The sequence below is a fragment of the Camelus dromedarius genome, chromosome 7, assembly GCF_036321535.1.
Source record: "Camelus dromedarius isolate mCamDro1 chromosome 7, mCamDro1.pat, whole genome shotgun sequence".
NCBI classification, from domain to species: domain Eukaryota; kingdom Metazoa; phylum Chordata; class Mammalia; order Artiodactyla; family Camelidae; genus Camelus; species Camelus dromedarius.
This window is the reverse complement of record NC_087442.1, coordinates 41,643,024-41,669,546: the sequence shown is the minus strand read 5'-3', so window position 1 is coordinate 41,669,546 and position 26,523 is coordinate 41,643,024. Positions and strand designations below refer to the sequence as shown.

The 26,523-nt window shown below is 40.8% G+C and overlaps 1 protein-coding gene and 1 long non-coding RNA gene across 3 annotated transcripts in view; one reads left to right on the top strand and one right to left on the bottom strand.

Annotated features, from left to right (window-relative positions):
- Positions 1-14,244: 14,244 nt before the first annotated feature.
- On the bottom strand, positions 14,245-26,257 carry LOC135321680 (uncharacterized). The gene is made up of 3 exons (XR_010381648.1): positions 26,064-26,257; positions 21,832-22,030; positions 14,245-18,108 (listed from the first exon to the last, which is right to left on the bottom strand). It is a non-coding gene; the product is annotated as an uncharacterized LOC135321680 (long non-coding RNA).
- The window catches only part of CHN2 (chimerin 2), a 268,875-nt gene continuing 267,907 nt past the window's right edge, over positions 25,556-26,523 (top strand). For both annotated transcript variants that reach the window (XR_010381638.1, XM_031455110.2), the window contains exon 1: positions 25,556-25,976. Coding sequence is in view for 1 of the 2 variants with exons in the window: in XM_031455110.2 (XP_031310970.1) it covers positions 25,928-25,976 (49 nt within the window). In the remaining variant the exon portion in view is untranslated. The remainder of the gene's footprint in view (positions 25,977-26,523) is intronic.

The following is a 26,523-nucleotide window of genomic DNA, read 5'->3' as shown; positions in this document are numbered from 1 at the left end:
TCTTTGTCTCCATTCCTGGACAGAGCTTCTAAAACTTTTGGAATTTCCTAAGTGATAAGAGTGATAAAGGAGTCTTTTGTTATTCAGAACAATCCTTTTCAACCACACCTGAGTTTGTGTTAATGAGGTGATTTTAGAGAGCCCCTAAACGGGGGGGGGGGGGGGGGGGGGCTGGTTGCCACGGCAATAAACCACGTGATTAGAGGGTTGAGCTTTCAGCCCCATCTCCTGACCTCCAGGGAGGGAGAGAGGCTAGAGACTGACTTAATTACCAATGGCCAATGGTCTGATCAGTCATGCTTAGGTTAGTGAAGCCTCCATAAAAACCCTAAAGTAGGGGGTTCAGAGAGCTTCCAGATCAGGGAACACCTGTAGGTCCCGGGGTGGGGGGATGGCAGGCCTGGAGAGGGCATGGAAGCTCCACACCCCTCCCCCATACGTGGCCCTATGCATCTCTTCCATATAGCTGTTTCTGAGTTACATCCTTTGTAATAAACCAGTAATCTAGTAAGTAAGCTGTTTTCTTGAGTTTGGTAAGCTGCTCTAGCAAATTATCAAACCCCAGGTAGGGGTCATGAGAACCTCCAAATGCTGATCTGTCAGAAGCAGAGGTGACAACTTGGACTTGCAATTAGAGTCTAAAGTGGGGACAGTGTCTGGGACTGAACCAATAACCTGTAGGATCTGACGCTATCTCTGGGGAGATAGTGTCAGAATTGAGTTCAGTTGTAGGACACTCAGCTTGTATCTGAGAATTGCTTTGTGTGGGTAAAAAAAAAAAAAACCCTACATATTTGGTGACCAGAAGTGCAGTATATTGGGTAGAGTGTTGTAGCAGAGTGGAGGAGAAACAGGACTGTTTTTCCTTTACAATATCACGTTAGCAGCATAACATAAATTTTGATACATCTTGTTTTCATTTGTAGTGAGTTCAAAATCATTTCTGATTTTTCATGCAGCTTCCTCTTTGACCCCTGGGTTGTTGAGAAGTGCATTTTTTAGTTTCCATTTAGTAACTTGCTTCTTCTCCTAAAGGGCTTGTTTTCAATATTTCTGGTAGTGCTGATCTGCTAGTGAAATATTTCCTTAGTTTTTGCATGTATCAAAAAATCTTTATTCTTCATTTTTGAAAGATATTTTTTCTGGGTAAAGAATTCTGCATTCACAATATTTTCTCCAATGCTTTAAAGATTTTACTCCAGTCTTCTGACTTGGTTTTTTTAAATTTTTTTGACAAGACAGCTACTGTAATTCTTATCTTTGTTCCTCTGTGTGTAAAGTGTCTCTCTCTTCTCCCCACTCCCCATCCCAGCTCCTTTTTAGATTCTTTTTTACTGGTTTTCAGCAGTTGATTATGATGTGCTATATTGCAGTTTTCATTATTTTTAAAATTTTTGTTTGTAATTCATTGAACTTCTTGAATTGTATATATTTATCGTTTTCTTTGTATTTGGGCAAATTTCAGGCATCTTTTATAAAAATATTTTTCTGTTTTCTCCTACTGGGACTCAAATTATATACACTAATGCCCTGTTCATTTTTTTTTTTTTTTGGTCTTTTTTTTTCTTTGTATTCTTTTTTTTTTTTTTTGCAGTTTTTATTGCTATGTGTTCAAGTGCACTAAACTTTTCTTAAAAAAATCCCATTCAGTGGATTTTTCATTATCAGTTATTATATTTTTCATCTCTAGATTTGATTTGGAGTTTTTGAAAATATTTTAAGCTTTTCTCTTCATTGTGTTCATGCTTTTCTCTACCTTCTTAAATATATAGAATATATCCATATGTCTTTGACTACTAATTCTACCATTTGTGCCGTTTTTGTTCTGTTTTTATGGATTGGTTTTTCTCCACAATATGAAAAGTATTTCACAGTTTGTTTTTTTTTTTTGCATGTACAAATAAGCAAGAGTATATGTAATGTAAAAGTACAAGTTAAAGAATAATGATAAAATAAACACATGTTTAAGCTCCATTATTAAAATAATAATAAGTTTATTATTCCAAAAAGAATAGTGTCAGCACCTTATCAGTCCCTCCCTGATCACGCCCCCACCTAATCCACTTAGAGGTAAACTCTATCTGTGTTACACTAACATTTATTTCTTTATTTATATTCCTAAAACAATGTATTATTTTTGGTGGTTTTAAGCCTTTACCAAAACACCACAGTTCTTGAAATACATTTTTCACTCAACAGATACTTTTGAAATTCAACCAAATAAAAGTATATATCTTTTGTTCATTCATTTTCTATAATGAATGGTATCTCATAAATAAGTATTCCAAAAATTATCTATTTTACTGTTTGTGGATAGAAGAGCTACTTCCAGTTTGATTTTTATTTGTCTGTTTACCAACAACGCTACTGTGCCATATTTGAGTGTGTCCTTGGTGCACATATGTAAAAGTCTCTCTCGGATATATATTGTGGAGTGGTATTGCTGAGTTGAAGACTATATGAATTTTCAACTTTGCTAAGTAATGTTAAATTGTTTTCTAAAGTGGTTATACCAATTTACTCTATAAAGTATATGAGTGTCTGTTGCTCAACATCTTCACTGATATTTGTTTCTTTCAGACTATACAGTTTTGCCATCTGAAGGAAAAAAAATTGGTGCCTGTAGAAGTCATTTGATTTCCTCAAACATTTCCAGTTAGCCCACTTTCCAAGCACATAGAAGGACGAATTATACTTCCTGGCTCCTTGTGGTTGGGTGAGTTCATATAACTTGTACTGACTAATGAATTATGAAAAGATGTGGTGCCACTTCCAGGCTGGAGCAATTAACTGGGGAGACAAATACTTCCCTGGCTCTCTTTCCTTTGTAAAGGAGACCTGTCACATTCAGAAAGTGGCTGCTGTGTGATCTTGAGAACTTGAGTGACTGTGATGAACAGAGCTTCCCAACCAACCTACAATGGACATTTAGTGTAAATGAGAGGTGAAATTTTGTTAATGATTCTCAGGTGTTGGCAGCAGCAGTATAACCTAGCCTATGGTGATGTAGCAAATATGTCATTGTGGCTTTAATTTGCATTTTTCTGCTTACTTAATGAGGCCAAACATCTTTTGGTATTTTTTGGCCATTGTTTGTTCTTTCATAAAATACTCATTTATGACTTGTATTTATTTTTCATTTGGGTTTTTTCTGTCTTTCCTTTATTGATTTATATGGGTTCTTGAAACATTTTGGATTCTCATTTTTTGTTGGTTTTGTTTCAAATTTCTTTCCACAATTTATGGTTTTCCTTTTAATCCTGTGGTTCTTAAAAAAGCTTTTAAAAAATAATTTTATTGAAGTATAGCTGATTTACAATGTTGTGTTAGTTTCTAGTGTACAGCATAATGATTCAGTTATACATGTATATATTCTTTTTCATCATAGGTTATTATAAGATACTTATTATAGTTCCCTGTGCTATATGGTAGGACTTTGTTGTTTATCTTTTTTATATATAGTAGTTAGTATCTGCAAATCTCAAACTCCTAATTTATCCCTCCCCTTCTTTTCTCCTTGATAACCGTAAGTTTGTTTTCTGTGTCTGTGAGTCTGCTTCTATATTATAAATAAGTTGATTTGTGTCATTTTTTTAGAGTCCACATATAAGTGATATCATATGATATTTGTCTTTCTCTAACTTACTTCACTTAGTATGATAATCCCTAGGTCCATCCATGTTACTGCAAATGGCATTATTTCATTCTTTTTTATGGCTGAGTAGTATTCCATTGTGTGTGTCTGTGTCTGTGTCTGTGTGTGTGTGTGTCTGTGTCTATGTCTGTGTCTGTGTCTGTGTCTGTGTCTGTATATATACCACAACTTCTTTATCCAATTATGTGTAGATGGACATTTAAGTTGCTTCCATGTCTTGCCCATTGTAAATAGTGGTGCTATGAACATTGGAGTGCTTATATCTTTTCAAATTAGAGTTTTCTCCAGATATATGTTCAGAAGTGGGATTTCTAGATCATATGGTAACTATTTTTTAAGAGACCTCCACATTGTTCTCCAAAGTGGCTGCAACAATTTACATTCCCACCAACAATGTAGAAGGATTCTCTTTTCTCCACACCCACTCCAGCATTTATTATTTGCACAATTTTGCGATGGCCATCCTGACTAATGTGAGGTGGTTGACTTGCATTTATTTCTTTATAATTAGCAATGTTGAACATCTGTTCATGTGGCTATTGGCTATCTGTATGTCTTCATTGGAGAAATGTCTATTTAGGTCTTATGCCCATCTTTTGACTGCGTTGTTTGTTTGTTTGTTTGTCATTGAGTTGTATGAACCGTTTGTCTCTTCTGGAAATTGAGCCCTTGTTAGTCACATTGCTTGCAAATATTTTCTTCTAATCTGTAGGTTATATTTTCATTTTGTTTATGGTTTCCTTTGCTGTGCAAAAGCTTATAAGGTTAATTAGGTCCCATCAGTTTATTTCTGCTTTTACCTGTATTGCCTTGGTAAACTGACCTAGGAGAACATTGCTATGATTTATGTCAAAGAATATTTTGCCCGTGTTCTCTTCTAGGACATTTATGGTGTCCTGTCTTATGTTTAAGTCTTTAAGTTGTTTTGAGTTTATTTTTGTGTATGGTGTGAGGGAGTGTTCTAACTTCACTGATTTACATGTGGTTATCCAGTTTTCCCAACACCACTTGCCAGAGACCGTCTTTTCTCCACTGTATATTCTTGCCTCCTTTGTCAAAGATTAATTGACTGTAAGTATGTGGGCTTATTTCTGGGCTCTCTATTCTGTTCCATTGATCCATATGTCTGTTTTTGTGCCATTACCGTGCTGTTTTGCTTACCATAGCTTTGTAATATTGTCTGAAGTCTGGGAGGGTTATGCCTCCAGCTTTGCTCTTTTTATTCAGTATTGCTTTGGCAACTCTGGGTCTTTTGTGATTCCATATAAATTTTAGGATTATTTGTTCTAGTTTTGTGAAAAATGTCATGAGTAATTTGATAGGGATTGCATTAAATCTGTAGATTGCTTTGAGTAGTATGACCATTATAACAATATTAATTCTTCCACTCCAAGAGCATGGGAGCATTCCATTTCTTTAAATTATCTTTATTTCCTTTATCAGTGTTTTATAGTTCTTAGTGTATAAATCTTTCACCTCCTGGGTCAGGTTTATTCCTAAGTATTTTTTTGATGCAATTTTGAAATGGATTGCTTTTTCACTTTCCTTTTCTAGTATTTCATTGTTACTGTAAAGAAATGCAACTGACTTCTGTATGTTAATCTTGTATTCTGCTACCTTGCTGAATTCATTTATCAATGCTAGTAGTTTTTGTGTGGAGTCTTTAAGGTTTTCTATATATAGTATCATGTCATCTGTATATAGTGACAATTTTACCTCTAAAATAAAGAAATAAAAGGAATCCAGATTGGAAGGGAAGAAGTAAAATTGTCACTATATGCAAATGATTTAATAGTTATTTTAAGCAGCTCTCCATTAAGGATTTCTGTCCTATATTGTGTTTTTTTAATAAATGTCTAAATACAATGATTTTTTGTTAATTAAAAATAAATACAACTGTTTTATTGCTGTTATATTATCTTTCACTTAAAAAAGAAGGAAGAGAAGATTAAGTAGCTGACATGTATCAAAGAGTAACTAAAAAGACCAACACACGACCACTGGCTTTTTCTGCCTTTTCTCCTTTGGTTTCTGCCGGTTCGTGTCCTTTGTCGGGCCTGTCATTGCAGCTCTGACCCTTTTCCTCGGGGTCTGCTTGATACATTTGATCCACAATTGCCTCTCCCTTCCCTCTAACTGCTGCTTGCACAGTGGGTGTGCCTGTAGCTTTCCTTGCCCTTATTCCATGGTTGTCTGGCAGGGATAAGAATTGTGTGTCCCTTTGATCCTTGTATTTGACCTTCTTGATTAACCCAGTGCTCCCAGACTTCCAGCTGAAGCCCATTGTCTGGAGTTGTGCTGCAAGGAATTTCACAGAATAGAGGGGTTGCTCTGAGCTCTTGAACTTGGCTCTGATGTGCTTTCTTGGCCAATTTATATTTAACCATTGATTGCTGGTGATACCGATGAAACTTTTCTTTATTTTAATATCTGACATATTTCTTTCCAATCTTCATTACCAGAGCAACTCTAGGGAACAAAGAATCTTCAAACACAAGATTTTAATATGCCTTTTGTATTAGTCAGGGTTCTGCAGAGAAACAGTACCAATAGGATATACATGTAAAGAGAGAGAGAGAGAGAGAGAGGAATTGAATCTCACAATTATGGAGTCTGAGAAGCCCCACAGTCCGCCCTCTGCAAGTTGGAGATCCAGCAAAGCTCGTGGTATAATTCAGTCCAAGTCCAAAGACTTGGGAATCAGGGGAGCTGATGGTATAAATCCCAGTTCAGAGGCAAGAGAAGATGAGGTGAAATGCCCCAGTTCAAGCAGTGAGGCAGGGAAAAAGGGACAGACCCTTTCTTTCTCCACCTTTTGTTCTATTCAGACCCTCAGCAGATTGGATGATGCCCAGTCACACTGGGGAGGGCAGTCTGTGGAGTCCAGCAATTCAAATGCTAATCTCATCTAGAAACACCCTCACAGACGAAGCCAGAAACAATGTTTAATCTAGGCATCCAATGGCCCACTAAAATTGATGCATGAAATTAACAATCACACCTTCCTTCATGCCAATGTTTCTTTTATCTGTATCCCTAATAAAACGTTTGTTCTGTTTGATCCCAGAGGTTTGCCTTCCTTTAATTAATTTCAGTACTATAAATGTTAGTCCCCCTGCCCCCCCAACATTGTTCATACTTTGTCCAGTTGTTCATCTGATGACTCATTTAAGTAACTTGTACCTATCGCCACTTTATAATGAGCTTTGCACATTCAGTGAACATTTTCAAGAAAGACCAATCATTATATTACATGGCAAATGTAAGTCTTCTGGTATCTCTGTTCTTAAGCTCTATAGAATCCTTGAGTGACTTTCTGTGATACCTAACCTCTGGCAGAAACAACTTACAGTGCTCTGTAACTTAGCCAATCCATTTCTCTAATGGATACAAACCCAAATTTCTCTTATTGAAAATGACTGTTTACCAGGTGTGTCAGTCAAGGTGGAAGGTGCTGAGCTGAATGAACTGCCCGTTAGGCTCCCGGTTCTGACAGTTTGCAGAGCCCTGCTGCTACTTACATATGCGCTGCTCTTTCACATGAAATAATGGGCTCTGACAGCACCTTAGAAGCTTCCTACCACATTCTTTCTGCCACACTCCTAGAAACCAAAAAGCCCTTAGGAGCGCTCAGGGGACTTCCCAGGTCTGCAAGAAGAACGACCTGCTTATTGGGCTTGGCTATTCTGTGGGGATATCGTCAGACATAATACGTGCATAATGGAATCACATGCAGTGTTAGCCAGTTCAGAGCCCTCGGCAGGCTGAGCTTGCCGGAAGAAAGCACCACGCCCTGAATACGCAAATAGGGTGGGGATCCCAAAGGGGAATGAATTTACCCAGAATCCTCTTCAGTTCAGTCCTGAGGTTTGCATCAAGGGTCTTCTATGTACAGAGTGTAAGGTGAGAGACCTCTAATGTTTCTTTCACACGTGGGCAGGGAAAACAAGCTCCAAAACCTTAAGAGACCCTATTTAGTCAAATTCCACAAACGAAATATCTGCCAAGAGACAAACAATTCAGGGCATAGAACTTGTCGCAGCCAAATCCAGGCATGTGACATAATTAAGAAAACTACCAGTGTGTCTCCAAATGATGCGTGTTCATTTTCCAGTATAAACATATGCCGAAAAGGACTAGACCTAACCTCAAGCCAACAGCAAGTTAAAATACCAATATTGCCTTTGAAAGGTAACCATCCTTGATTTGGAAAGTAAAAATATGGTTCCTTCTCTCATATGGCCTTTGTCTCCAGGGTCTGTTGTGTGACAAATAGGGAGGAAAACAAACAGGTTCTGCAAACAGTGCAGAATAACAAGCCTAGGGAAAACCTTTCCAGTCAGAGTTAAGAGGCTTTTGCTTTTTTGGTTTTGTTTTTAAGGTATAGATGTAATGGAGTGATAATCTTTTGAAATATAATTTAAGGGGCACCAGTGAAACGATGCCTAGTCCAAAATGTTTTCTACATATCCATTTCACAGAACCTGAAATTCACTGTACACTCTCGGGAGCTGGAGTGCTTCCCAAGTTTCAATCTCTAATAGTTTCAACGAGAAAGGTGAATCACGAGTACATTAATCAACATTATCATCTTGTGTAAGATTTTTCCGTGGCTTACATGTCTCCTTTCAGCGTCCTAAGAATTTGAAATTAGAGGCAGGAGTGAGGAGGACACTTCTAAACCATGAGGTTTTCCTTGGGAAGGACTGAAAGATAAAGAAAACTAGTAATTTGAGGTCTATTATGTTCCAAGCATTGTACCCGAGGCAATCATTATCAGTTTATAGAGTACCCCTAGCAATTCAGGGATACCAGTATTTTTATCAACCAAGCCTCTTGTAGTGGCAAGGAACACAACCAAACTTAAACAAATTTTGTTTTTCAAAGTTAGATAACTAAAAAGTCTAGATGTTGTTTCAGGTACAACTGGATCTGGGTGCTTACACTATGCTTTCAGAATCTCTTAGCTTTTTTGTTTTTCCTTCTGAGTTACCCTTATGAACTCTCCAGGCTTACATGGCTTCTATTTTGAGTCACTGTTTCAAGAGGAGAAAGATACTCTCTTTCCAAGCATCCTTATCAATCCCAAATGGAACTTATGAGGGGCTTGGATTGGTCCTGCATAGCCTGTGTTCACCTCTGTAGTGGGGCCTCCAAGACCATCACGAGAACCCCTGAAGGCATTGAAATACTGGGTAGAGTTAGTACATAGTAAAGCACACAGTGGGTGATGAGAGACATGAAAACAGGAGGCTGTGTTAGTTTCCTGTTGCTACTGTAACAAATTAATGGCTCCAGGCAACAAAAATATATGATTTCATATTTCTGTGGATCCTAAGTCTGAAATGGGTCTCACCAGGCTAAAATCAAGCTGTCCATAGGGATGCATTCTTTCTCAACGCTCCTGGGAAGTCTGTTTCCTTGCTCATGCAGGTGTTGACAGCATTCACAAGTTGTATTATTGTAGGACTGAAGTCCTCATTTCCTTGCTGGCTGCTGGTCATTGTCACTCTCAGCTTCTGGAGGCTGCCTGGATTTGCTCTCATGGCTTCTTTCATCTTCAAAGCCAGCAACAGTAGGAAAAGTCCCTGTCTTGCTATGAATCTCTCTCCTGTCTCTTCCGCCATTGGATTTCTCTGACCACAGATGGGAAAGAGTCTTTGTTTTTAAGTACAATGCCCACCCCTTACATGCAGTCCCACTTTCCATGGTTCTGTTACCTAAGGTCAACCACAGTGAAAAATATTGAATAGAAAATTCTAGAAATCAACAATTCATAAATTTGAAATTGCACGCCGTTCTGAGTAGCATGATGTTCAGCTCTGTCCCACCCAGGACGTGAATCATCCCTTTGTTCAGCATATCCCTGCAGTCACGTAGTAGCTGTCTCAGTGAGCAGATCCACTGTCGCGGTTATCAGATTGACTGTCACAGTCTCGCAATGCCTGTGTTCAAGATACTCTTATTTTACCGAGCAATGGCCCCAAAGTGCGAGAGTAGTGGTGCTGGCAATTCAGATATGCCAAAGAAGAGCGGTAAAGTGCTTCCTTTAAGTGAAAAGATGAAATTTCTAGACTTAATGAGGAGACAAGAATTTGTATGCTGAGGTTGTTAAGAATTATGGTGAGAATGAATCTTTCTGTCCATGAAATTGTGGAAAATGAAGAAATTTGTGCTCATTTTGCTGTCAGATCTCAAACTGCAAAAGTTATGGCCACAGTCATGACTAAGTATTTAGTTAAGGTGGAAAAGACATTAAATTTGTACAAGATATTTTGAAAGAGAAAGCACATTCTCGTAACTTTTATTACAGTGTATTGTTATAATTGTTCTATTTTCTTATTAGTTATTGTTGTTAATCTCTTACTGTGCCTGACATAAATTAAACTTTATCACAGGTTTGTATGTGTAGGAAAATAGTGTGTGTGTGTGTGTGTGTGTGGGAAATGTCAGTGTTAAATGGTTGAACAAGTCATTTTAAAGGAATGAAGTAGTTGTAACTGAAGCTTTCAGGCATGCCCTCACATACAGTTCCTACACATGGAACTTAGCTGATTTGGAGGGAAGCCCCCAGTTCCTATATCCTTGACTGGAAAGAACAGTCAATTCTATCTGAAAAGGTTGTCTTCCTGGATAGAGCACTCAGGTTGGGCTGTGCACAGGGAAGACTCATGGAATAACAGAGGAGGAAGGAGACAACCGTCCAGTCAGCCTATCAGCCAAATCAGACGTAGGGTCTGATGGGTCATGTTAACATACTGGGAGCGTTGCCTCTGAAATGAAACCCAAGAAGTATCTAGGTTTCTTATTTGGGGAATTCATGTAATGACCAAATCCTTTAAAGAAAGGATTACTATAAGTCATTAAAACTCAGGGTCATCTTCTCTGTAGGATCTGGTCCTCCTGAGTCTTGGTAGCATGGGTGCTGTAGGCATCATAGCAGATTTCTGTTATTTGATTGGTTGTATCTAGTTGATCAACTTTCTGACTGAAGAATCCTTTGACTTTTAAACTTGGGCTCATCTTTGCTGATGACAAGATCAGTGTCTAAAGTTTACCTTAGTATACTATAACAACAGTCTATCAGCCTATTTATCTGTCTTTCATCATGTACCCATCCATTCATCATTTGTCAAAAATTTTTTTTGTTAAGAATAGCTAACCTTTTGGATTCAGGAAAAGTCCTCAAAATCAATTTCCTTTCTCTTGCTGTTGGAAAATGAGTTTTAAATTATTCATGTTAACACCCTCTAGATAAATTGAATTTTTAGAGTATTTAAGAGTACTTAAGAAAAGCTTAGTAAAGTTAATCTTTTACATTAATGGATTCCATATTTAAAATATTAATTTCACATTAACCATTGCCTTTTGACTTACGTATGCTTCTAATCAACAATTTTGAGAATCATTCATTTTAATGAGGAAAAAAGTATATTATTAAAATTTTAACATTATAAAACACTTTTTTTCAACTTTTGTTTCTGGCTATATGACTTACTTGACATCTGGGGACTTTCTGCCGTGAATCACCTAAAAATGCTGGAAGATCATTTTTTTAAAAACATCTTTTTAAATGCATGCCTGAGCTTACAGGAAAGTAAGGGAAATCATCTCAGGCCAACAAAATAAGACAGCAGGAACCCAGAGAGTCCGTGAGCCCTGCAGCTGTCATTGCCCTGAAGGCATCTGCCAGGTGCTCCTGGCTTTGAGCTTGGACTTGACCTTCAGGAGCCGTGTAGTAATTTATCCTCCAAACCAGAATACTTGGGAAGTGAAAGGTGTTGCTGTTAGGAATACACTGGGAACTCTGCTCCTGCTTAGGGTGTAGGAAGCTGTGAGAGAGTGTCACTCCCATCCTAACAACAGGAAAATGCTAAACAGTGTACAAAATCAGTCATAGCTTTCCTGAACTCGTCAGAGGGCTGAGGTCACCGGCAACCAGGAAACTGGTAAAAAGTCACCCCCCGCCCACTCCAGGGAGAGTCAGGACACATGGATTGTTTTACCGTTGACAGTGCCTGGGAGGAAGAGGCAGCTGCTACAGAGTGGGAAAGAGGAAATTAAAAGAACAAAAACAAAAACCTTCTAAAGCTTGAGCATGCACTGGTATATCAGTTTAGAATAAAACTGGGGGCCCCAGACACAAGGGAATTTGTACCCACTCCCGAGCTCCTCTCCATGGTCTCCATGGTTTCCCACTCTTGGGAAAGACTGGGGGTAGGTCAAGGGCTGGAGAGAGCCCCTGCTGGTGGCACAGGATGCAGGAGGAGGTCGCTGTGGCTGTGCCCTGATGCTCCTCTCACGGGAAGCGGAAGCCTTGAGCTGCTGGAGAAGCAGCAGCAAGCCTTCTGACCTCCAGCACTGCTGCGCTCCCACTGCGGGGCCACCTGGGCTCCCTGTTTCATTATTTTGCTCCAGCTCCACCGCCTTCTTCCTGTTCCTCCAACACGTCCAGCTTATGTCTGATTCAGGACTGTGGATTTGCTGCTCCCTCTGCCAGATCAGCAAGATCAGGCCTCCGCTGAAATGTCACCTCCTCAGAGAGACATTGTCTGAATATTTTATTTTATGTTCATCTGAACATTCATTTTTCAACATTTGAAGTTGATTTTTTGAAGCTACCAATAATGCTACTAAAGCATTAACTTTATGAGGGCAGGACTTCGTCCACTCTTACATCCTCAGCGTCTATAACTATGTCTTGGCACATGGTAAGAGCTCAATTGTTATCTGTTGAATGACTGTTTGACATGAATTAATTCCACAACTTGGGGTAAAAAGTGGTCACGTCATTTCATTTTTAATAATCAAATGATCTGTCTGGGACACCATCTACCAGAGCTAACACAATTTTCTACCCACTCGGTCATTGGTAAGTGGTCTCTTGACTCTTGAGGGTGGTAGAAGACCCAGGAGTGTCTCTTGCTGTTAGGGAATAGGAGACCATTCTCCAGTCTCTGCTGACACGCTGAACAGCCCTCGTGGTCCCTTTGAAAGCAACACTTCCATTTTCTTTTGGCCAAGCCTGGGCATGAAGCTTGTTTGTGTTAGGTCACACCACCATCTGGGAGGACCTGTCAGAAGGTTCTGTCCCCTCACAGAGCATGCATGACAGAGCGCATGGGCTGTCATCCTGGAGAACACCCCCCTCCCCCACCCCCACCCCGACTCCAAGTCATGAGGAAGTTTGCTCTCTTCACTCTCTAGAAAGATCAGTGTGCTCTTCTCCCACTCGGCATCAGACCCTCAGTCAGCCTTGCTGGAGAAAGGATTCCTGAATGTTCTGCTCAGAAACCTCAGGCTTAAGTTTTACCACATAAGAGTGTTTGACCACCTTCGGACACTAGGGGACCCAGAAACCCAGGATCCACACAAAGACTTCTTGCGGTGGGAAAGGAAAATTCTTCACACTTGTCCTAAGTCGACCTTCAGCAACAAGAATAAGGCAGACATTAATGTGTCAGTAGTATTTTAAAACATGTATCTACCCTTTGTCAAATAGAATTATTGAGATATGTACTCTCCTTTTCTAAGTAGAGGGACTTAAAATGATCACCATGTATTCACTTCTCAAACGACAAAATACAAAATACTTAATGGCTATTCTGTATCATATAATTGGAAACCACAGCTGAGAACTGGACATTTGGTGGGACTACTTAGTCCTTATTATGTTTGTTTTTTTCTTACACTTTGTAAGACCTTCAATGGGTCAGTGCACATAAGGATATATTTATTCTTTCTAGCAAATTAACTTAGGTATTACAAATTTAATCTAACCACTATCTTCTTCTGAAAAAATTAGAGTAATTTCCATTGCTAAGCATTTGACTGATCTGTTATTTGTCTTATTTTTTTATTTATTTTTCCCTTCAGATGGTAGAAACACCACTGAGAATTAAGATGTCCCTTCATCCAATGATGTAGCTTATTTGATTTCCAAATGTTCATGTATTGTGGTTACATGTGTTTCATTCTTAATATTCCAATCAGTCTTTCCTCCAATAGTTTTTTTTTTTACTTAGAAAGGGAAATATTTCACACTAAGCATTTTAATAATACCTGAATCAAATTTTAAATATTTAAAATATGTGACAGAGTACTAATGTCATTGATATACCAAGAAGTCGTGTTAAGTGGATATGAAGAAGGACTTAAATCTACAGTATGTCAAGTTAAGGCAAACAGTAAGCCAAGAAGAATACCTTTGCCACAAATTTGACTGATCAAATATTATAACTATCACTATATAAAGAATTATTACAAACTAACAATAGGACCACTGACATACCAGTGAGAGAGCACCGTAGTCCAATGATAAGGAGCCCAGGCTCTGGAGTTAGAGTTGGGTTCAAATCCAAGTCCTATAACTTGCTGTGGCAGCTTGGACAAGATCCTTAACTTTCACACACCGTTTGGAATTCAAATGTGTAATGCAGAGATACTGAAAGTGACTGCTTACAGTGTAACTGAGATGGGTAAGTAAGATCATGCATGTACGAGTCTGCAATTACTGGGACCCAATACTTAATGGTGATTTTGGCGAAAGAGAGGAAAAGGCAATTTGCAAAAGAAGAAACACGAATGACTAATAGACATAAGCAAAAATTTTAATCTCACTAGTAATCAAATAAATACAAATTAGAACAGCAATGAGATATCATATTTCCTAGCAAATTTGAATGTAAAAATATGTTCTCATTCTCTGTTTTAATATGTGTGTGGTGAGTCCTGGAACGAATATAAATTGACACAATTTTTTCCAGAAGGCGGTTTGGCAATTCTTATCACGGGCTTTTAACATTTCCATCACCTTTGACGACTCTCGGCCATTGCTCTACTCCAACATATTCAACTCACATTGTATTTTGAATTTGCACAATTTATATAGAACACACTGTGTCTGGTGCCCTCTAGAGTCATGCATCTGGTGGCCCTGCCATGGAATTGCTCAACTTACAGCAGCCATGCCTAAGAGAATAAACAGAAAGGCACCTGCAGATTTATGGGCAAGGGTTTTCAGCCCGGCGTAATTCACAAAAAGCCAAAAGTGTAGAATAATGTAAATGGCAATCAGTAGAGGGATAATGAATTGATTATTGTAGATTCATATAATGACATTTTATATAGCCATTAAAAATCCCATTAAGAATATGTGATGACGTGGGAAGATATTCATACAACTTTATTCCAAAACAAAGGTAGCTTTCTTCTTGCCTCCAATTATAAAAGTAAAATATAATCACTTTTAAAATGACACAGTATAGAAAATTAAAGTAGTCATAATAATCCCAACATACAAAGAGATAGCCACTTAAAACAAAAATAGAGGCACTAGGGATTGAACCCAGGACCTCGTGCATGCTAAGCATGCACTCTACAACTGAGCTATACCCTCCCCGGAGGATGGCCACTTTTGATATATGTCCTAACCAAGTTTTTTTACACACGTATATTCATATTCCTACATAATATAAACTGCAAAAAAAGCAGACCGCTAAACTGCTAATCCCCATGGGGAGAAAAACACAACAAAAGTATTAATGCACTTATTCATGCTGATGGGAATATGGATGATTTTCTCTTTCTTCTGCTGATGTCTTTTCACTTCTAACACGCCTACAGTGAGCATGATGACTTTATCAGAAAAACATTTTAAATAACACAAATGCTGGAAATGATCTGATGTGAAGCTAACTTACAACTATTTCTTGCAGTGCTTTGGATGCAGAATATAAAAAACTAGACATATTCCTTTTGCAAAATGAGAAATAACACTCATTAATCACTTTGCCGTCTTCCCGTTAATGAAGGCATGCAAATGCATATGCAAACAAGCTGAACTTCTATTATGAGGCTATGACAGGATGCTCTGCAAACGAAAAGGTAATGATAGAGTTTGAGAAATAGGAGGGCAGAGGAAGGTCAGCAGCAGGGGAAGATTTATCTTCTGAATGCCTTAGAAGGATTGTACGAACCTGATAGCGTTCTGTCTAACAATAATAAAATAGGATCACAAACAGCATTAAGAGACAAAAGCTAGTCATTGTGGTGTGACACACAGAGTGTCAGGATGGGGGGAGGAAAGACTCAGATTAAAATGAAAATGTGCCAAGTTGCAATATTGTTCAGACTTCTTCCCAAGTCTTACCAGATCATTGTATTCAACTCCTCGACAAGTTCATTCAGTGTATAACCCTAGGATATTTTTACCCAATATTACACATTTGTATCAAAACTGAAAAAGTCAGTTCAACATTCAAACATTTGGTCTATGCCAGTCCACACATTCACATGTCTAGAAATGCAAATTGAGTGAACTCGGTGTCCCCTATCATCATTGGGGTTCAATAGAAAACACTTTAATGTCACAAGAGGGTATGAAACATTAAGATTGTTGATATAATTGTCCCAAAGAGAATTGGAGCTAGGCTTATAGAAAATTATATTCCTTGGACGGGGCAGACAAGAATACCGGACAGCATCCTATTGTTTTAATTCTGTCCCTGCCCTTTTGTGTGGAAAATCAGGACAGCCTGCTGCTTTTAAATGACTTGAGAAACCAGAACAAACATAAACACTCATTTGGATTGCACAAACATTTTTGAAATTCCGTTATCAGAAAGCTTCTTGGGTTGGGGAAGGGAGATGCAAAAATGGCAAAACACTGTCACTGCCCTCCAGAATCTTCCCATCGCATGAGACAGCCAGGTAGAAAGAAAACTGCAAATCATGGTGGAATTTTTCAAAGGGTGGAATTGGTGGTATAAACACAAGAAGTGGAAATTAAAGGACAGTCCCCTGGAAAGGGGTTGTGGTCACTACTACAGTGACCAGAGACCTCACCACTCAAGGCAGGGTCCATGGAATAGCATCACCCGGGAGCTTGTGAGAGACACAGACACTCAGCCCCCACCCCAGACCTCCTGAACCAGAATCTCTGAGGGGAGGGCCCAGTTTTAACAGCTCTTCAGGTTGTGTTCATAGGTTCTAAAGTTCGAGAAGCAGCATTGCTCTGAAGTATAGACACTTGTGATGTAAGAGGATATGATCCTTCCTGTTGTTAATTTAATAACACAGTTTAAAAATCATGGATTATACATATATCAAAATTTATCAAATTGTACATCTGAAATATGTGTAGTTTACTGTACAAGAATCATACTGCAATAAAGGTGTTTTTTTTAAAAATCAGTGATTATACAATCTCATTATAGAAAAATTTAAAACTCTGAAGGAATACAAAAAAGTGAAAAAATTACTCTTATGAATTCTTAGTCGGAGTTCTCCAGATAAACAGAATCAATAGAGTATGTATGTAAATATAAATATATATTTATGCCAAGCCAGTTCCTCTGTATGTAGTGGCTTATGCTTATGCAGGCTGGTAAGTTCTGGATCTACAGAATGAGTCAGCAAGCTAGAGACCTAAGAGAGCTGATGGTTTATTTCCAAAGGCCAGCAGGCTTAAGACTCACAAAGAGCTAATGTTTCCATTTAAGCCCAAAGGCAAGAAAAGAACTGGTGTCCCAGTCTGGAGACTGGCAGGGAGAATTCTCTCTTACTCAAGAGAGGGCCAGTCTCTTTGTTCTAGTCAGAACTTCAACTGATTGGATGGGGCCATGCACGTTAGGGAGAGTAATCTGCTTCACTTGGTCTACTGACTTAAATGTTAACCTCACCCAAACGCAGCCTCACAGAAACATCAGAGTAATGTTTGACCAAATACCCGAGCACTGAGCACCGCATAGCTCAGTCAAGTTGACACGTGAAATTAACCATCATACCTGAATTAACTGCTGTAAAAATTTTGGTTTATTTAACTTGTTACCTTTTCAATTTCAACAGTGAGGATGTGAGTTTATGTGGGTGAGGATAAATTCTTTGGGCATAAAGAGAACAAACAATTTTTGCCTCTCTGCTGCTGCCACATGGGAAGTGGAAGTCAGGTACATTCACCTATGATACTGCCTCTTTCGGTCCAAGCTGAGGGTTTCATTTTCATATATTCATAACACATATGAAGTTGAGAGTTTTTTTTCCCCCAAAGCAATTTTTCTAGCTGTGGCATGAAGTATTTCTCCGGCATAAACATCACCCTTCAACCCCATCTGAGCTGAAAATCCCATTTCTAATCTTCTTTCTGATTGAGAAATGATAGAGTGGATTTGCCGGGAAACATCTGCCTCCCTGACAGCTGGCGGCTCTTGTGGGAGTGACCCTAAGGTAGGAGCATATTGTTGATACTTACTCATTGAGAAGTATATTTTAAAAATCATAATGTGGGGAAAAAATTGGAAGAAGAATTGACACTATGTTGATTGAGAAATTTTTATCCTAATCTTCCATTACATTCTATTTTCTTACATCACAATGGCTGTGGTCATGTAGTCTTATAAAAGGTCTTGACAAGAACTTGATTCTCTCTTCTTCCTTTATGATCAGAGACAGTCCTGGAAAAAATCATTAAAGCAATATTAGCCATTCCCAGCTGACTCCTTTGACAGTATGATCTCTTCTCTAAATCTCGTCTTTCCTATAAGTGATTACAAATCTTGGCAGTATGTTGGCATCACCTAGGAGTTATAAAAAATACTGGTGTTTGGTTCCCACCCAAAGAGATTTCGATGTGACTGTTCTAGGGTGCAAGGTGGACATTGGGATTTCTAAAAGCCTTCTGGGTGACCCTGACATGCAGCCCTGATACGTGTGTGTTTGTGTGTGCATATGTGAGAGAGAGAACTTGAACATTTTTCTTTTTTCTTTTTATTGAAGAATGGTCAGTTTACAATGTTGTGTCAATTTCTGGTGTACAGCATAATGTTTCAGTCATATAGGAACATATGTATATTAGTTTTCGTATTCTTTTTCACTATAAGTTACAAGATATTGAGTATAGTTCCCTGTGCTATACAGTTTAAACTTCTTGTTTATCTATTTTACATACATTAGTATCTGCAAATCCCGAACTCCCAATTTATCCCTTCCCACCCCCTTCCCCTACTGAGTTTGTTTTCTATGTCTGTGAGTCTGTTTCTGTTTTGTAAATAAGTTCATTTGTCTTTTTTCTTTTTAGATTCCACATATAAGTGATATCATATGGTATTTTTCTTTCTCTTTCTGGCTTACTTCACATAGAATGACATTCTCCAGGTCCATCCATGTTGCTGCAAATGGCATTATTTTATTATTTTTTATGGCTGAGTAGTATTCCATTGTATAAATATACCACAGCTTCTTTACCCAGTCATCTGTCGATGGACATTTAGATTGTTTCCACGTCTTGGCTATTGCAAATAGTGCTGTTATGAACCTTGGGGTGTATGTGTTTTTTTGAATTAAGGTTCCCTCTGGATATATGCCCAGGAGTAGGATTGCTGGATCATATGGTAAGTCTATTTTTAGTCTTTTGAGGAATCTCCATACTGTTTTCCATAAAGGCTGCACCAAACTACATTCCCACCAACAGTATAAGAGGGTTCTCTTTTCTCCACACCCTCTCCAGCATTTATCATTCGTGGACTTTTGAATGATGGCCATTCTGACTGGTGTGAAGTGATACCTCATTGTAGTTTTGATTTGCGTTTCTCTGATAGTGATATTGAGCATTTTTTTTTATGTGCCTATTGGTCATTTGTATGTCTTCACTGGAGAATTGCTTATTTAGATCTTCTGCCCATTTTTGGATTAGATTGTTTTTTTTTTTCTTATTAAGTTGTATGAGCTGAGTGAACTTTTTAGTATTACACATGCCATTCCCTGGAGATTCTGAAACTCTCTCTCCTCAGCAAAGTCACTCTCTTTCCGAGAACCATCACCGTTAAAATACTTGCTGGGCGCTAATATTGTTGAGTGCTAGAAATGCTGTTATAGAACACTAATAAGAGGCAATGGCCTCTTACATAAAAATGAGAATAAGAAAAGTTGAGTTCCTTGTCCCAGATTACCACATGATATGCAGCAGAATCAGAATTTGAACTCTGATGTATCTCCAAAGCCCAGGCCTCTCTCCTCTGTCTTAATGTGATCTCACAAGGCGCTGTAACATAGGGGTAGTAGGTAGAGATGAGAATTACTTATTCTCCCAGACTACTCTGGAAAGACAGGTGTAAGCACACTATGCTTTGCTCTAAGGAATCAACACCAGGACTCCTAACTGGGCTTCTAAATATCAGATGCTGTGTTACATCTGTTGTTTCATTCAGGCGTCACAAACTCCATGAAGTAAGTATTGTTAACCCCATTTTAAAAATCACAAGACTTAAGTTGAAGTCACTTGCAGAAGGTCACAGAGCTAATAAAATGACAAACTAGGATTGAAATCTGGGTCTGTATGACTCCACAGATACAGACTCAACTTTTCCAGAATCACTTCATACTTTGTTTTACAAACAAATCTGGAATATTTGCAAAAAGCTAAACTATGTTTTCTATATCAGAAGATTGGCCCAGATATTGTGTCTGTTAGCTTTCTTCCAATGCCCATTTACCCTCCCTCCTTAAAAAAATTATTTCTGTTTTATTATTGAATCTGTAGCTGCCACAGGGAATGAAATGTAAATATTGAGTCAGAACTTTTCTGGTAGGTGAGGGCACAGAACATTCAGAGTACAGTATCTGCTTAGTTCCCTGAGTTGACAAGCTAAAACTGTGAATGGGAAAATGCCGATTATCTAGAAATAGATTTTGAGGCTTGATTTTGGCTTTATTAACAACAACAACAACAAACACTGAAAAGAAAGTTGCTACCATCATAGGTAATACTTCTGATTCCCAATTAGAGATGATTTCTGTAGCTTAAAACTCTGCCCAGCTAAAATGTCAATGTCCCAGGGAGGAGTGGAGGCATCAGGACAAATGGGCATCCCCTGGACAAAAATGTAGTTTTCCGCATATCTTTCGTCCCAGGTCCTGGCATACTCCTTGCCACACAGTGAATGCTTAGTAAACATCACTGAGTGAGTTGAAGAATGCATAAATGAATGAACACTTAGCAGAGAACAAATCTATCAGATACTTTTATGAAAGCGAATTTTGATAGTAAAAGAGCATAGAGCCAGAGGTACACCGGAAGAAAAGGAAAACAATCTCACTACACAACATTTGCCCAGAGCAGGCTTAGAGCTCTCTTCAGTTTAGTTTATCCTACATTTCTCTTTGGACATTGAGGGCAGAAAAGATTTTTGTTATCTAAAATGTCAGGGAACTAAGCCAAGAGAGGTGATCGGCAGAAGAAAGCATATTCAACGAGTTTCTGAACTCTTCATTTTTTTTTTCTTTAAAAAGAAAAGTCCTCATTTCTCTATTTCCTCTCTCGTTCTCTCTCAGTCTCCCTCAAGTCAAGGAAGATGTAGCTGACAGCCGCGGCATAAGTGTGTGTGTGTGCACTTGTCTGATCCTCCCAAGTTAAGTGGCCAACTGGGAAACTCAGGTTGATACCCCTGGACCGCTCCGTACCTCAGCGAGATTCAGGAACACCTGCGCTTGCGGCATATTGCCACTAGGGGTCCCCAGCAGCAGGCAGTGTGAACTGGGAATTGGGTAGCCAAGGCGGCCTCCTTTGTCTGCACCCCAGGTGTGGACTCCTTTTGTTCAGAGGCAGGGCTGCTACCTGCGGCGTCTGAGCTGTCTGCTCTGTACCCCAACCGTGGGCTGCCTGCTCACCTCTTCTGGGAAAATACACTGTTCTCAGCTTCTGCCTTTAGTTAAGCCTGACGTTACCCTCCAAGAGCCACTGTTTTCTCTTTAACAGGACTAGGTATCTTTGCATTAGAAACAGGGCTTAAACTACAAAGGGAAGTATTTCTCACTACAACAAAGAGTATATCGAGGTTGAGAAATTGCTGGCAAAAGGATCCATTTTCTGTAGTAGAGTATTTACTATAAAATATTTAAAGCTAGTTGACAAATAGCCCCACTATTCTCCCGTGAATGCCGGCCACTGGATTAATCTTGAAAGTCAGGAATATTTCATTCTATGCTTAGCACAGAGAAAAGAAACGACCTTCGCAGACACCCCTGAGTGCCTGAAATGTGGGAGCCCAGCTCCAGCCACAACAGCCACACTCACCCTGCGGTGTTTTCATGTCTGCTTTTAAACTTCAAAGGAAGAACAGCAAAGCAAAAATAAACAAATTACAGAAACATAAAGAGCGACTCTGTAAACAATAAATTACCTGAGTTGTACAGCCGGAGATGGGAGTGAGGGTGGGGATGACAAACATTTGCTCCATCGAAATTTATTCTTAGGCTTTCATCATTTTTGTTTTCCTTGTTCACAGCAAAATGGTGTCTTCTTACATGCCCATCAACTTCTTTTTTGTGCTCCAGATGCGTTACTTGTCATCTTGGTGGTCAATGGTCACAGCTACTGATCTGAAAATTAATTGGCATAACTGAGAACCATTTATGTATTCATTTGTTCCTTGGTTTATTCACGTATTCACCAAATATCTACTGAGCACCTATTGTGTATGAAGCATGGTAGAGAATTCAAAGGCCAGCCAGATAAGGATTCTGCCCCCAGGAAGCTTTTAATAAAGTAAGGAGATCAAATATGTTCCCCAGTTGCCACTAAATGAAGACAGAGCACCTGCCAGTTGAGAAGTACTGAGAAAAGACTAGAGGAATTCGACAGACTGAGAGCTGGTTTCTGGCTTGGGGATCACGGAAGCCTCCCCAAGAAGGTTCACTCCTCCTTAACCTTCACAGTATGTATGTAGGAGGTCCAGCAGGGAGAGATGGGAAAAGGCCAGTGCTGGCAGCCGCAAGTGGTATGGGGCCTGGTGAGGAAGGGTTACATTTATGAAAGGGAGAACAGGAAATATGTTTGGAAAGGGAGGGTGGGAAGGCTTTAAAAGCTAAGTTAAGCATGAAAGCTAAGTAAAAATAAAATGGTAATTTTTAATCCTAAATAGACCAAGTTATCAACAAAACTCCTTCCGTTCCTTAAGTCTCTTAATATTCAAAAAAGGTAGAAATGTCTAAAAAATTTCCTGCTGGTCAAACAGACTTGAGATCTTTGTGGCACCAATTTCCTCTTGTCACCAGCAAATAGGCATTAACTAGAATTAATGCCATATATGAGTGAATAAAAATAGATGAACTAATTTTCTTATTGTTTCATTCAGAGGAGTGCTTGGGAAGATCCACAAACAGGTTCCTGAACCTACTGGGCAGGGGGGTCAGTATCTTATTTCAGTCTCCTCCTGATAATTTATTGATATAAAACATTTTTGCAAGTAGCAGTAAACCATTAGGCTTCTGAACCGAGGAAAAATTATAGTGAGTTATCACGCCTGCTGAGTTTTCTCCGTTGGTTATGACTTTAACAATCCAAATTATTGATCAACTTTCAGATTTTAGTTCTGAACCTGGAGCTTTCCTTTTGTTCTTCAAAATAATGGACTTCAGAGTTCCTCTCCATCTCTTACCAATAAGCTAAGCCTCTCCAGTAATCCTATTTCTACTCAGCAAGCATGATAATTAGCCTTGTATTCTTCTGTCCTTTGGACTAGGGGAAAAAATTAGTCTCCATCTTATTCTACTCTTATACAGCACAGGGTGACTTGAAGCAAGTGCCCCTCCATCCCTTCATCTGTCGATTGAGAATAATAAATATTATCTACTTCATAGGGCCATGCTTTACTTTCTCTAAGGACTGTAAAGCTCTATAAAGGTAAATATTATCATCCAAACTGCGGAAATAAAATTTGACATCCCTTTGGGTGGATTCTGAGATGAATAATAAAACCTGTTGTGTATTGCTTACTGTGGGACAAGAAAGATATAAACCTTTGGACAAAGATTAGCATTTCCCATGGTAGAACAAGTCACCGCTGATTGGTTATCTCCAGGAATCTCCAGATGCAATGGAAAAAGCAAAAGTTGTTCAGATCATAGATTTGCTCTTTCAAGTAAACAATTTACAATCACAGAATACAAACTCTATGCCAGGTACACTGTGGCTTTATACATATCTCATTTAATCTACACAACACCCTACGTTATCAGGATTGTGGTTGCAGGTGGAGAAACTGAGCTCAGTGAGTGTGAGTCGTTTGCTCAAGGTCATAGAGCTAATAAGTGGCAGAAACAAAGTTTGAACCCAGGGGCTGTCTTCTTCAAAGCCCAGAGGGTAACAACCCTACTAGGTGACGTAGCCAAGTCAGACGGTCCATCAGCTAAAGATCTGGAGGGATACAGAGATCACTATCAAACAGGCACATGTTGCCTTTGATGATGAAGAACTCTGAAAAAAACAGGAAGTTCCATTCTGATAGCAAGGTCAAGGTTGTGGTGGGCCATATGTCCCTGAAAGGCTCCACATTAGGCTCTATCAAGGCTGCATAACACAAAAAAGAAAAATGGAAGGGTAGGGGGAGTAAGGGTGCTTGGGTCTCCTTATACCAGGCAGGGATGTTTTAAGTTCCATGTAGATGAGAGTCAGGAAGACTCAGTCCAGTGTGACAGGAGAGTGCTCAAGACCCTCAGCTGTTCAGCAAGCTGCTTTTTTTTTTTTTTTTTAAGAAATTGAGCCTTATTGGGAAGATATACTGGGATGGCATCCTGGAGAGAATTAAAAAAAATAGTTTAAATCAACTAGAAAATGTGACATGGGTGCATATTGTGATTATTCAACATTTATTATTCACTGTATGTTAGGTGCTTGGTTGAGGTGGACCCTCTAGGATTGGCTGCTGTTCCTGTGTCACTCATGATAATTTTTAAATTGACTATGTCCTTTTAACCATGTTTTTAAAAATTGAACTACCCCAACGTGAACACTTTCCACTTTGCTACATAATGAGAGTACTTTCATTCCTTTAATGTTTTGCTTTTTCCTTTGATCTAACAATTTCTGTTCAAATTTCACAGTTTTCTGTTGCTTCAGGAATGAAAAGAACCGATTACCCTGCTGGGAGCGTGAAATAGACTTAAAAAAATCTGTATGGTATTTCCTCCCAGTAAAATTAATTTAGGTTTAAATACAGGGGTAAGGGTACACACCTTATGCCAGAGCCCCTCTCACACACCTAAGCAGTTCCTTATCCAGAAATGGCACAGTCGGACCTGCTGCCAAGTCTTAACATCTTTTGTGAGGATCATTTGCAAGACGCAGTCTGAGAACCTCTTTCTCTTTGATACCCGGCTTTGTGTGGGCCTGATGACATATCTGGAACGTCTCAATTTCTTTGAATGGCCATCTCAAAAGCCCAATGGACCCGTCGGGCCCTGTGCGTGGCTGGGGTACTTAATCGCAGCGTGTTAGGCTTGCAGGGTGTTTTAAGGTTATTTTAGGGAACGCACCTTCTGGCAGGGCAGGGACCACCAGCTCTAGAGCAACAAAGGACAGTTTGGAGGGGAGTGAAAGGAGCGCTCCATAGCCGCTCCGGCATCCCAGGCCCCCTTCTGCCTCACATCGTGTCCTCAGTGACCCCGCCTTCGCCCTCTGGATCCCGCGCCGACTGTCTCGCTGCTCCTTAACCTGGGCGGGCGCCGCCAGCCCCACCACCTTCTCCCCACTCCCCACTCCCGGTCGCCTTCAAACCCTTGGAGCAGCGCCGCGCACGGCAGCCACGCTCGCCCCGCGGCCCCCAAGCGGCCTCCGCGGCACCTCTGGGGTCCCGCTCACCGGACCAGTGTCCCCCGCCCCGCAGTCCACAGCCCCCTCCACCAGCCGCTTTCTCAGGAGCTGTCAAGCCCGCGGCAGCTGAACCAGCCCCCGAGCTCCCGCTCCTCTCCTTCCTTTGTGTGCGCGCGAGCGGAGTTGGGGCGGAGGGAGACGGGGGAGGTCGCTCTGTCTGTCTGTCTCCCGACGCCTTTGCCCGGGCTGCTCGAAGTGCCGCCGGGGAGGCAGGAGCCCGGGGGAGGGTGCGGGGAGCTGGCGGGGCGGCTCCGGGCCGCCCGGGCGCCCTGGTCCCAGCTGCGCGCCGGGGAGCGCGAACGGCAGCTGGGGCTCGGCTGGAGCCGCGATTCGTCCGCCCCGGCCGCCCCTCAGTCTCCCTCCGCTCGCACCTACCCCCGACACCCGGAGAAAAGCGTGCGAGGGCGCCGAGAGGGACGGAAACCACAAATAAATAGCGGCGGCAGCAGCGCGTCATCTGGCGGAGCAGGAAGTGCAGGCAGAGTCCGGAGGCTGGTGCTTTCTGCGCGTCCCCAGGACTTTGCCATGGGCTGGGGGCCGCGGAGGCTGCGAGCGGCCGGGCCAGGGCAGCGGCGGCGGTGTCCGCTCCGGGGCTGAGCAAGCAGCTACGCGCGAGGCGCGCGGAGATGGCAGCGTCCAGCAACTCCAGCCTGTCCGGCTCCTCAGTGTCCTCCGGTGAGTTTTAGCCCGTCGGGCGCGGCAGCCGCGCCGGGTCTCTCGCCCCCTGCCCTCGCCCCGCACCCGGCGATGGAGAGAGCCTACCTGTGGGCGTCCTGCCCGCTCTCCCGGAGTGAGGACAGGCGGCCGGTGTGACACTTGTTTGGCTCGCCAGCACCCTCGGTGCCCACAGCACCTCCGTGCCTGGCGTCTGGCAGCGCAGAGGTGGGAGAGCAGGGGGCGCCCGTAGTGTGCGGACGCGGGGGTTCTAGGGGTTTGGGGAGCAGCAGGCGGGAAGCGAACCGAGCTGGGCGGGCTCGCACTTTCTGGCGCAGCTGGAACCAGGGCTGGCGGGCGGGAAAGGTTACGGTGACGCTGGGCGCCCAGAGCCGCTGGCGGTGCGTTACCCACTCCGCTGGAAGCCCAAATTCAAGGCAGAGGGGAGCAAACCCTCGCTCCTCACAGACTTGATTTTCTTTGTTTGTTTCAGAAATCAGCTCCTTGGAGACACACGCTTGGGGCATGGGTTTGAGATAGAGGTAATAAGGAGATGTCTTTCTGGCCC